The sequence below is a fragment of the Danio rerio genome, chromosome 3 (genome assembly GCF_052040795.2).
Source record: "Danio rerio strain M-AB ecotype USA chromosome 3, GRCz13ab, whole genome shotgun sequence".
Lineage (NCBI taxonomy): Eukaryota > Metazoa > Chordata > Actinopteri > Cypriniformes > Danionidae > Danio > Danio rerio.
This window is the reverse complement of record NC_141023.1, coordinates 25,969,127-25,981,579: the sequence shown is the minus strand read 5'-3', so window position 1 is coordinate 25,981,579 and position 12,453 is coordinate 25,969,127. Positions and strand designations below refer to the sequence as shown.

Genomic DNA, 12,453 nt, shown 5'->3' with positions numbered 1-12,453 from the left:
AAGGTTTTTGCTAAGGGCTAACCATGGCACGCCTCCAAGGTTTTTATCAGTGTCGGCAGACGTCTTTCTGCCAATTATTGAAAAAGTGTGGTGAAATTTGGATGAGAAACACAGAAAAAATAATTTTTTGCAGCATAAAGTATTTTTTTACACTTGATTTTTTTTATCTGTGAAAATGTGTAAGTAAAATTTTTAATTGTGATTATTGTCCTCTAGGCTAAAAGATAAAACCATTTTGAAATATGTAAAAAAACACAGTGACTGCTAGGCAGTTTTGAGGAAAACACAACACACCGGGGTTAGTCGTTACGGGGTGTTCCAAATTAACACTGTTGAACACCAGTTAAACAAACAAATTTTTTTTTTAATTTTGAGTGTAATGTTGGGAACTTTTTTAATGAAAAATGTTTTATGTTTTTAATTAAAAAAAAAAAACGTTTGGTCACACTTTTTTATTTTGATCGTCCATTTGTTGAATTTAAGTTAGATTGCATATACATGCCAACTAATTCTCATTAGTTTATAAGTAGACTGTTAGGTTGGGGTAAGGGTTGTGGTTGGGGTTCGGGTTGGTGTAATTTGACATGTACTTGCAAAGTTTCTTATAGTCAGTTAGATGTCTGTTGATGGAGCAGTATTAACAGATATTAAGCAGACAGTACTAATGCTCAAATGGACCATCAAAATAAAGTGTTACCAAACTTTTTAAAAAAAAATACATTTTATTTCTAATATTGCAAATAAATGCATTGTATAATGGATAATAATGCAAATAAATCCAAATGTGTGTATCCAATAGATAAATAAATGAACATGCAGTGCTATGTAGAATGACAAAATTGAGGTAAGTACTGAGGAAATATACCAAAATGCCGTTTTAAGCATGTGTTACAACTAACCCTCTGTCTTTTACAACTTGCCCCGCAGGTGGGGTAAACAGTAACATTTTTACTCCTGTCACTTTGGCAATACGGCACAGAAACCATAGCTCCAGTGATTATACAACCATTGCTCATTTGGAGAGGCTCGTGTGTTGTTGGTAAAAAAATATGGTTTGTCTAACGCCATTACCTTGTTCATTATTTGGCTAAAACCAAAAAGAGTTACTTTGTGCCCCTCTTTCCTACTACCTCTTTCCTGCTAATACTCAGTGGTGAACAGTAACTAAATATTTTACTTCACTACTTGATATTTGAGCTACACTGTAAAAAGTTCTGGGTTTCACACAATACTTTCATGTTGTCCTAACACAAATCGATTACGTTAACTTACTAATATAAGTGGACTGAACATAAAACAATTAAGTTGTCCCACCAAAAAACTAAAGAATTGGGTTGATTCCGTTTGTTTTAAATAAGGAGCGTGAGCAAACAGCAAAAATATTTGTATCTGTACTTTATCAGAGTATTTGTGTTTTGCTACACTATGTTCCAAAACCAAATGTCACAATTTTTACTCCTGGAATTTTGTTGATTAAGAAAAAAGATATTTTGAAGGGGAAAAATTTACAGATAGTGTTTAATCTGCGAGCAAGCTAAATTTGAACAGTTAACATGTTAAATTGGTTTGCAAATTGCAGTAAGGAGATACTGAAATCTGTTAATCGAACCAACAAATCACTGATTGAAATTATATATTAATTGTGATTCACTGATTTCACAGATCTGAAGTGGTTAAATTTGCACATTTGGACTTTCACTCAAGTAAAGGTGGACTTTATTTTTCTACTGGAGTAATATTTTATGAGGGTATCTGTATTCTTATTGCCTAATTTGTGTTCTTCATCCACCACTGCTAAAGGTATTTTAGACTAGTGGGTTTTAGATGAAGAGACTGTACTTTCAAAGGTCAAAGTCAGTGGTGAAAATCATATGAAAAACACACAAGTTAAACTTTTGTTACATGTGTGTTGAGTAGAATATCATGCTTTATGACTTACTTTGTGCACTGCAAGTTTACGTTGATGTGCAATAATAATCGGTGGTAACAATTTAAAATAATGGTCCATTAGTAAATTATTTACTAATATGAACAAACAATTATTAATACATTTATTATGGTATTTATTTATATTTGTTTATGTTAGTTGGTTCTATAGGTAGGTGGTTGAGTGTTGGGCTAATAACCCACCTTATAAAAATTAGATGTTACGAAACACCAAAATGATGAGGCTAAATATCAACTCCATTATAAACGGCCCTGGAGGTAAGTAAGTAATGTTAGTTAATGTTATCTACAAGCACAACTTGGGATTTTAATTATGCATCAGTAAATGATAAACTATGATTAATAAATGCTTAACAAGATTATGTATGTTTAGCTTATGTAAGTAAGTACATTAACTAATGGACCGTTATTCTAAAGTGTTATTTAATTGGCAATATTTTATTCAGCGAATTCAATCCACCTCAGCCTCTGGTCAATGTTTAGTTTCATTTTAAAATATGTCACAAAACTGAAATAAAGTTTTTAGGAACTTCCAGTTCCCATGGATCTTAAGGAGAAAATGTCCATTAGTGAAGTAGACTGATACATTTGTTTATTCTTTTTTTAATCCTGTATTGGGGGAAGAACCATATTGCATCAACATTGATTACAATATTTTTAGTCATAAAATTTCCAATGTTTTGTAATAACCCCCATGAACACTCCATGGTGTTTCCAATTAGTGCCGAGTCAAGTGTTAAGCATTTGAAGACAGATATGATCCTAGCAGGCACCTTGATATCAAAATAATGTAATGACCTGGCCTACTGCACTATAAGGGGCATCATGGGATATGGGTTAGAGTTATTGTATGTGTTATATTATTTGAATACATTTATTTTTTTTAATTATTTTTTTATATAATTGTTTTAATTGTCGGGCAGTATGATCGGGAATTCTGTTTGAATGGGGAAACATCCAATTCTCCAAAATTGCTTGCCAAGCTTACTTTTAAATTTCATATTATGAAACAACAATTCAATTAAACAACAACTGTCTCTTTAGTTTCATTTCTAAATGTTTGAGTCACAAAATCTGCAGAAATTCACATCTGGTCTGAGCCCCTCCCCCAAAGAAATGTCAGTCGATAGTGATCATTGATTGGTTCTTGAACTAGAAGGCAAGGCTTCAATCGCCATATCGACTGTTACACTTATTCCCGTTCAAAACTCCAAGTGACAGGTCTAGTGTATTCTATAGTCTGTGGTTTAAGCCCAATATGTCTTTGGTTTATTAAATATTGTATTGCCATCAACGAGGTTGGTGTGTAAAGAAAGCACCCCAGTAGTATGGTCCTGTTAAGGGCTGTTAATGTTTGAAGCTCAAAATAAAATGGTTAACTGACAGTGCTGCCTCCTACCTGCTTATTCTGCCAGATCGCTGCTTACAGAGACACTTAGGGTCGTGCAGTGTATTAGACATGAGTGTTCTTTTTGCTAAAAGGCTAGGAAACAAAGTTATGCACCATAAATTTTAGCACCCAGCTAGCCTTTTTAGATTAAATAAACCGTTTATCTAGATTATATTAGCTCCAGTTGCCCACACACAGCAATTATTACAATAATGTCAAAGCGATGTTAACATTGGCATCAAAAAAGCTAGCTGATTTGATATCAAAACTACCTTGATGTAAAAAAACATCAAATTGACATCATAGAATGGTGTCAAAAATCACATCAAAAATATTTATTACAGGACTGTACTGCAATCGATTTTTAACGCCAATATTAGATGTCAATTTTATGTCATTTTGACATCAAGGTAGTCAATCGACATCAAACCGTTTAGCATTTTTGATGTGTTTTTTATGTTGTTTTGACATCAAGGTGACCGCTGGGATGAATTGAATGCAGCTGTGAATGAGTCAGATGTGCCATGCTAAATAGAAAAAGAACTGTGGAAAAAAACACTTTGAAGAGTTCAGTTATCTTGTTGCACTTGGATCTTTCACTCTTTGTGTTCTTTTTTTGTGAGGAAGATGGTAAAAATTAAATGTGATTGAGTTTGCATGAATAACTATTGATGTCCCTTTCAGGGAGGGATTTACTGATCCATGGATTAATTCACAGCGACACTCTTATCGGCGTGACCAATTCGAATGCTTTCTACCATCTTAAGAGAGTGAGTGAAGTGGAGGTTTAAGTATGTGCGCTAACAGTGAAATGCAGCCCCTCAGAGCTCAGAGAGTCCCAGAGATACTTTGGTAACCGCTGGTGAAACGGAAACAGATGTGCTGCACTGCCCAGCAGGCACAGCTGATCAGCCTGTCAATACAAGGACTTGTTTGTCACCTTCAACACAAAGGAAGACAAAGAGGCAACATTCCTACACTGTATAATGATTCTAAGATACAATAGAAAATAAAATAAAGAAGAGTGAAAATAGAAAACAATATTACAATGTATTTTCTACTCATATTCCACTGATAACAATTTACTTTCAGAAGCAGAAATATTATAAAAGTAAATTTTTAGAAGCACAACCCAAAATGCAAAGCAATTGAGTTTAATAGTCTCTCACTCGTTCTTTTCTTTATGCAAAATACAGATAAACGGGCAAAAAATGTACAATGCCATTTGGTGGATTTTAACCCATAGCAACCAGAAATACTATTTTTACTTAGTATATTTTCTACAAAGAATAGTGTTTCATGCAGCAATCAGGTTACTTCATTAAGGTACTTAATTTAAGTCATTTAAGGTAATTCTTTCACTTTGTTTTATGTGATATTTATGTGTTGTCAATGCAACTAGCAACTTGACAAGCATTTATTTTACTATGAAACCTAACATTTAAGAACTCAAAGCTTTGCACATAATGTTAAGAATATGCACTTTTCAAGTTGAGACTTAAAATTATGTGTTAAGTATGTTTTTATTACGACGACACAGTGGTGCAGTAGGTAGTGCTGTTGCCTCACAGCAAGAAGTTCGCTGGTTCAAGCCTTGGCTGGGTCAGTTAGTGTTTCTGTGTGGAGTTTGTTCTCCCTGTGTTCGTGTGGGATTCCTCCAGGTGCTCCGGTTTACCCCACAGTCCAAAGACATACGGTACAGGTGAATTGGGTAGGCTAAATTGTCTGTGGTGTGAGTGGGTGTGTATGGATGTTTCCCAGAGATGGGTTGCAGCTGTAAGGGCATCCGCTGAGTAAAACGTGCTGGATAAGTTGGTGATTCATTACGCTGTGGCGACCCCATTGGTGAAGGGACTAAGCTGAAAAGAAAATGTATGAATGAATGAATGAATGAATGAATGAATGAATTTTTTTATTCTTTTATTCAGAATGATCCAAAATTATATCAAATACATAATTAACCAAATATTTAGTAAAAAAAGAAACTATCAGAATGTGGGTCACGGCACCAGCGTAATCCCTACAATTCTACTTTCACCACCAGGCTGGATTTGATAGTGTTTCCAGCATGGAAGGTGGGCAAGCGAACAAATATGTCGTCTCTAGAGTCAGTGTGTATCATGAGGTTCACTTAAATACAGTGATCTCTCGTCAGTCACAGACGTTACGTTCTAAAAACAACAAGCAATAGGCAAAAGCTGTGAAGTAGTCCGCTTTATTTTTTTCTGTTATTATTGATGTTTTAATGGTGTAAAACCCCTCACCACACACTCTATACACTTTTCTCAGACAGTCATTAACTTTTTTAAACTTTTCTCTCTTTTTTAAACACTCCTAAAGTTCAACCTTCGTAGAAAAATAAGTCCAGTATTACAGAATGAAACCAAAGATCAAAACCATTTGATCTTCATTTATTTGTTTCGTAATGGTGCCCTACAGCCATGTAAATTCTACCTTCTGTTAGCATGTCCAAAAGTTCTACTATTTGTGCTATGGTTAGCATCTTCCTCTGCCTTTTGGGTGCTATCACAGGTGCCTTTGATGTTGCAAAACAGTTTGTCGACATTATAGGAAGAAAACTTGCAAACATACAGTACAGCACTTCAGAGTCACAATGCTAGTGATCGAAGATTCATGTAAATGTGGCAAGCTGAATGCATTTGATACTGCACTGCATGGAGACAGTGGTGTACAGCCAGTCAGGATGCAGAACACAATGTGCTATATAAAAAAAAAGTATGTCAAATTCTATGAAAAAAATTTGCGAAAATGCAAGGCAGTGAAAATTGAACCATGTTATAGCATGGGCCACAGTAACTCTGCTGTTACTAGCTGGCCTCCATTACACTCACCCCCACAAACCACACTCCTATCTGGGTCACGGCATTAATGTAACCCCGTTAATTCTTGCGCCGCTCCAAGAATGATTCGAACCAGCATTTCAAGCATTGGGAGGCAAACATGCTAACAAGGATGCTAGAAGCTACAGTCTCTATAGTGTCAATGTTTTATTAAATTCAGGAGAATGAGGTTAACTTGTATAACTCTTATTAGCTGGCCTCCGTTACACTCATACCCCTAAACCTCACTCCCATCCGGGTCACGGCACCAGTTTTAACCTCTCTGATTTCACTTGCACCACTCCAAGCAGGATTCAATGCATGGAAGATTGGCATGCTAACAATAATGCCAAAAACTGCAGTCTCTATCATCAATGTGTCTCTTGAAGCCAGGGGAGTGAGATTTAATAGACAACTTTTTACTAGCTGGCCTCTTTTACAATCACCCCAACCTCACTACCTGGGTCACGGCATCAGTTTTAACCTCTGATTTCACTTGCACCACTCCAAGAATTCAAACCAGATATGGCAAGAAGGATGCTAAAAATGGCAGTCTCTGGTGCCACTGTGCCTTATGAAGAAAAGGGAGTGATGTTATGTATTATGGAGACTATAAGACAAGGCATATGGAGAGAATGCCTGCCCAAGGGCACATGTTCCCTGACTTCTCACTCCACGTCCCCCTTCTGCTCTATCTAGCAGTTCACATGCACCTACACTGATAGTGAATGTCGACATGCGCAGGCTCTTGTAACTGCACACCTTAGTGTCTGCTGCCCGAGGGACATTCTGCCAGCTATTCTGCAAGGGGAATGAAGTGTGACTGTGCCCTGCGCTTTCTCTCAAATTCATCAAAGCCTTGTGATCTCCATCTCAATGAGAGTGTTGTGAATTATAGAGCAGCCGCATCGGGGTAGCTGATTCAACTTTAATGATGTCAAGAATGCTGTGAACAAACAGCAGTGTCGGCGCAGCTCTGAAATGTCTAAGCAGAATCGCATTTCTCTGTCTGCTGAACTTCTAGAGAAAAATAAGAGGGACACAGAGGGTATTCCCATGGAAACCGAGTCTCCTTGTCGTGCCAGTCAGTGGCGTGCTATGCGGGATGAAAGATGGTCTCAGTCTTGATTAAAAAACGGTAGGCGATGCTTCACCTGGGTCCATCGTATTGGGAAGTCATCTTGATGGCTCCCCAGGGTTATCTCTCTTTTGCCAAATCTGACAGGTTAACACTATCAATTAGCAGCCATCGATCGGGTGAACAATAATAAAGGCTGCTTGAAAGATGATGTAGCCATACAGATTCACCCCCGAGGCTATAGCTACTCACTCGCTCATACAGCTGCATACATCACCAGCTGAAATGACTAATCGAAAAAGGGAAGCAGCAGACTGTTTTGAAACTTAATGAGGTTTATATTATTTATTTTTAGTTTTTTAATGAAATTACAATGATGACATTTGTTTTTTGTGGTTTGGGTATATTTTATAGGAGTGTGCTGATTTAGATATTTAAAAGTGTTGCAAAGATTTATTATTGAGCAATCAAGCCTGTTCTGGTGTGCAGTTCTTCCACGTGGATTTTACTAACAACTAATTTTTGCATATCCTTTTTCCCCCTTAATGTATTAGCAATTGCACTTTTAATTTGAGAAAGAAATGAATATATATTTATATACATATAAAAGAAAAAATAAAAGTGTTTAAAAATATATATGTACACTACCTGTCAAAAGTTTGGATCAGTTTTTTTTTCATGTTTTTTTTTTTAAGAAAATGATTTTGTTTATGAAACCGGTATTTATGAAATGTAAAAATAAAAAGTTACATAAAATTTAAAAAAATGTAAATAACAGCTTTTTTATGTATGTAGTTTGAAATGAAATGATTACTCTAGTTATTATTGCTTTTATTACTATTACCATTAATAATCATATTATTAATAGTTAATATAAGAGTGCTTTCTGAAGGATCATGTGACTCTGAAGACTGGATTAATGAAGCTGAAATGTATATTTAAATCCCTTGAATAATTGATTGAATTAAATTTTAAACTACGTTTAAACAGTTATTTTATAGTGCAATAACATTTCACAATTTTACAATTTGTACTGTATTTTTGATGAAGTTATTGCAGCCTTGTTGAGCAGGAGAAGCTTATTTTAAAACATTTATAAATCCTACTGACCCCAACCTTTTGACTGCTATAGTGTATATGCAAAATATGCTATCAAAATACTTGAATATTCATATTTATTATATATTTATTATATTTTTTATGTATCTACAGTAATATCTCTACAAAAAGAAAAGATGAAAACAACCAACCTGAAAAGCTGAAAGTAAACACATCAAGGAAGGTTGCAAGTTTTATCACTTTATAATATATTTTTTTAGGTTTGCCTGTAGAGGAAGATAAGTTGTTATCACTGTTGAAAACAGCAAACCATTAAAGATTGGATATCTGTAGAAATATCAGCAGTAAATTCTCCCTGTAACTTAATATATATATACAGTTGAAGTCAGAATTATTAGCCCCCCTTTGAGTTTGTTTTTCTTTTTTAAATATTTCCCAAATTATGTTTAACTGTGCAAGAAAACGTTCACAGTATGCTGATAATATTTTTCTTGTGGAAAAAAAGTCTTATTTGTTTTATTTCGGCTGGAATAAAAGCAGCTTTTAATTTTTTTTAAAGCCATTTTAAGGACAATATTATTAGCCCCTTTAAGTTATATATTTTTCAGTTGTCTACAGAACAAACCATTATTATACAATAACTTACCTAATTACCCTAACCTGCCTAGTTAACCTAGTTAACCCTTTAATTGTCACTTTAAGCTGTATAGAAGTGTCTTGAAAATATCTAGTCAAACATTGTGTGCTGTCATGATAGCAAAGATAAAATAATCAGTTATTAGAAATTAGTTATTAAAACTATTATATTTAGAAATGTGTTGAAGAAAACTTATCTCTGTTAAGCAGAAATTGGGGGAAAAATAAACAAGAGAACTAATAATTCAGGGGGCTAATAATTCTGACTTCAACTGTAAATACAGAAAAAAATCCTTACAGGAAAGATAAAAAAAGACTCTACAAACAAAATACAAATTGTGGGTACATATATTTACAATATGTTTGAAAAATAAAAGTATGCATGTTCCGAATGTAAATCTTCTCCTCTGGTTGACTGATCTGAATGAAAAGAAAAATATAAAAAACATAAACAGACCTATAAATAATTTAAATGATATATCACTTATACATTATATTGACTATAAAGCAGTTATTAAATAAATACCTGAACTGTTGTTTTATTAAACCTCTTGAAGGGTCATGACCTTGCCTAAAGGTGCATGGCAGGTAATGAACTGTAATCTCCACCTGTCAAATCTTTTTGAAGGCACACTCATATGTATAAAATATTATCATATTAACTAAAAACCAAATTTAGCAATTGTTTGTTCCACAAAAAAAATGAAATCGATAAAAATCGCCCTTTTGAAATGTAAAAGGCCATTTCGTGGACTGACTCTTGTGTAGTTTGCATGTGTCGCCACGAGGAGGCGCAGGATATATTAACATCCTCTCTTTCTCTCTCTCTCCTCCAGCGGAGCCCTTGCCAACCGCCCCCTCTATCCCCTCTCTCTCTCTCTCTCTCTCTCTCTCTCTCTCTCTCTCTCTCTCTCTCTCTCTCTCTCTACAGCGACGCGGAGCCACAAAGCGGACTGTCGGCGCACGGCAGTGGCACCTCGCCGCTTCAGGGTGAAGATGTTCGGCAGTCTGTGCGCCCGTAAGCTGGCTCGCCGATCGCGGTCTGCGTTAATAGCCGCGCTGACAGTGCTGCTGGTCCAAACACTCATCGTGTGGAACTTCAGCAGTCTGGACACGGGAGAAGACCGAAAAGACAACGGCAGGGAGAAGAGGGACCGAATCGGCATCAACAAAGCCTACAGCGAGTACCCGAAGAGCGGCTTCCAGAAGAGGCATCACCAGCCGCCGCTGGGAAAAGCGTCCAATCGACATAAACAGCAGCCGGTAAGGCGGAATTTCCCCGTTCATCGCGCTCCATTCATTCCTCGCGGTCCGCCGTCATAACGGGCCCTTTCCTGCTTGGGAAATGATGCCTGATCCCCAGAGCCAGCGTTTTGGGGTGTTTGTGTTTTGACGAGCGGAGAGAGGCTGGAGGTTTTGTTTGTGTTGTGCTGAAATGTAGCCCCTGTTGTCATGACTATAAACGGGGAATGTGACAGGCGTGCGGCGCGTAAAAAAGATGAGGTTTTGTTGAGGACTTCAGCATCTCGTGTGACGGATCGCTGTCCGTTAAAACTCCCGTTAAGTTGTGGCCATTGTAACGTTAGTTGAGGATGTCGGCGGAATAATAGGCGGTTCGGTTCTCATACGTTGCTTTCACATCATGTTCGTGTCATGTTATTAGTGATATGTGCTGGGAGGAATCTCGTCATGACCTTTAAGAGGAGTGAAGTGATGTATGATATATTATCCGCTTGCTGAGATGTGGATGTAGTTTAAATGCGTCAATTTTTTTTTAATTAATGTTTCAATGAAAGCTATATATCATTTAAAAATCAGTTTCACAATCAAAATTCCATTTAATGCCTTGATGGAAATGAAGTCTTTAATATAAGTCAAAGTAACTTAGCTTATAGACTGAAATAACTGGCTCTAAATGCAACATGTAAAACTTAGGTTGCATTATTGCTTGAACCACTTTAGCTATAGATTGACAAATTACCTTTGCATTACTTTTCATACACTGGTTTAATTTTTTTATATTCTAAACATGCATTTTTTAGTGTTTACTTGAATCCACATAAATAGTATTATTTTAAACAACAAATGTAAACCTTAATTCTTATTGCATAGTCTTAAATTGAAACATAAAATGTATGCAATCATGTTAACATACAATCCTTTAGATGTCAACTGTGGCAATCCAAGCAAGAGAATACATCTTTACAGAAGCCTCAGAAAATATCTTTGGCAGCATATTAAAGTCAGCATGTTTCCTATTGATTTTGTGCATTCGTGAAATCCTCCATCCAGTTTGCACCTTGAAACGCTGGGCGATCTATCTGGACATGATGCTCCTGCACTGAGTCTTTGCCTGCAGCGTTGCTGACAGACCCTCCATGCCTTGCGTTGAGGACAATGACCCGACTACATTAGGTAACATCAGTGCATCAGTAAAAATAGCTCTTTAAGGTTGCACATTCTTTCTTTCAGCATAACAGCTTCTTGCAGAAAGAAAAATGGTTTAAATCTTGCACTGTTTTGACAGTACAGTTTGCACAACATCTGAGAACAACACAGGACTATATTTATTCACCCCAATATCTGTATCCCGATGCTTTCATATTTGGCATTAGCCAGTATTAGATTCTGAAAGTATCATAACCTTGAATAAAAATATCATGATTTCACGGTTTTGGGATTACGGCTCTAAAATACATTCTTTTTATAAGTGGGTAAAAAACAAAAACATTTTTCCCCTTTGAACACAATATATTTGATTTTGAGAAACATTTATAATATTCTGAGTCAGTAAACATGTCAGACTAAATACTTCAAGTCAATCATTGACTTCTGCTGTCTTCGTTACTTTCAAAAACACAGATTTCTTTACTATTTAAAACAGCATCTTTTTTGCTGGAGTGACTGTTGTCGTAAAAAACAAACAAGCAAAAAAACGTTAATAAATTCTGACACATACCGTAAGAACGGTATTGTAAATTTTGGCAGTTTTAAAAACGTAACTTTTCCAAACCTTGGTATACCTTAAAAACAGTTATCGTCCCATGCCTATTCTAGATATTAGTGTTTTATGATGAACGTGCTGAAGACTGCTCCGGCGGCTCACTCAGATTTGAGACTCAGGCAAGTGGATAAAACATTAAAGTCTTCCTAATTAATTTGCACGGAATACCTTAAACGCCCCACTTCAGTGAAAGCCCTACTCTAGTCTGCCTAGTTTTTTTACAATTAATTGATGCTAATTATCATGCAGCATCTCATTAACACAATTCTCTCAAACATAGGTTTGCCTAATTTAATCAGAAATCTTTCTGTCATCAATAGCGCTGCTTTTCTCCCACTTAAGAAATATCATGCTAATTGCGTTCGTCTGAATCTGGTTAAAATATAAAGACTGAACAGATTTGCACTGCGGGCTAATGCTAGCATCGCCATTTGGCTACCATGTGGTACGGTTCCTTTTAATTGCAGAGGTGTTAATTTAGCTTTCTAATCCAGGTATA

General features: G+C 36.0%; 1 protein-coding gene and 1 long non-coding RNA gene across 2 annotated transcripts in view; one reads left to right on the top strand and one right to left on the bottom strand.

Moving 5' to 3' along the window:
• Nucleotides 1–9,280: 9,280 nt before the first annotated feature.
• On the bottom strand, nucleotides 9,281–10,621 carry LOC147845635 (uncharacterized). The gene is made up of 2 exons (XR_015480840.1): nucleotides 9,477–10,621; nucleotides 9,281–9,370 (listed from the first exon to the last, which is right to left on the bottom strand). It is a non-coding gene; the product is annotated as an uncharacterized LOC147845635 (long non-coding RNA).
• The window catches only part of xylt1 (xylosyltransferase I), a 106,473-nt gene continuing 103,966 nt past the window's right edge, over nucleotides 9,947–12,453 (top strand). The window contains 1 exon segment of the mRNA NM_001172397.1: nucleotides 9,947–10,213. Within this exon segment, the coding sequence (NP_001165868.1) occupies nucleotides 9,947–10,213 (267 nt within the window).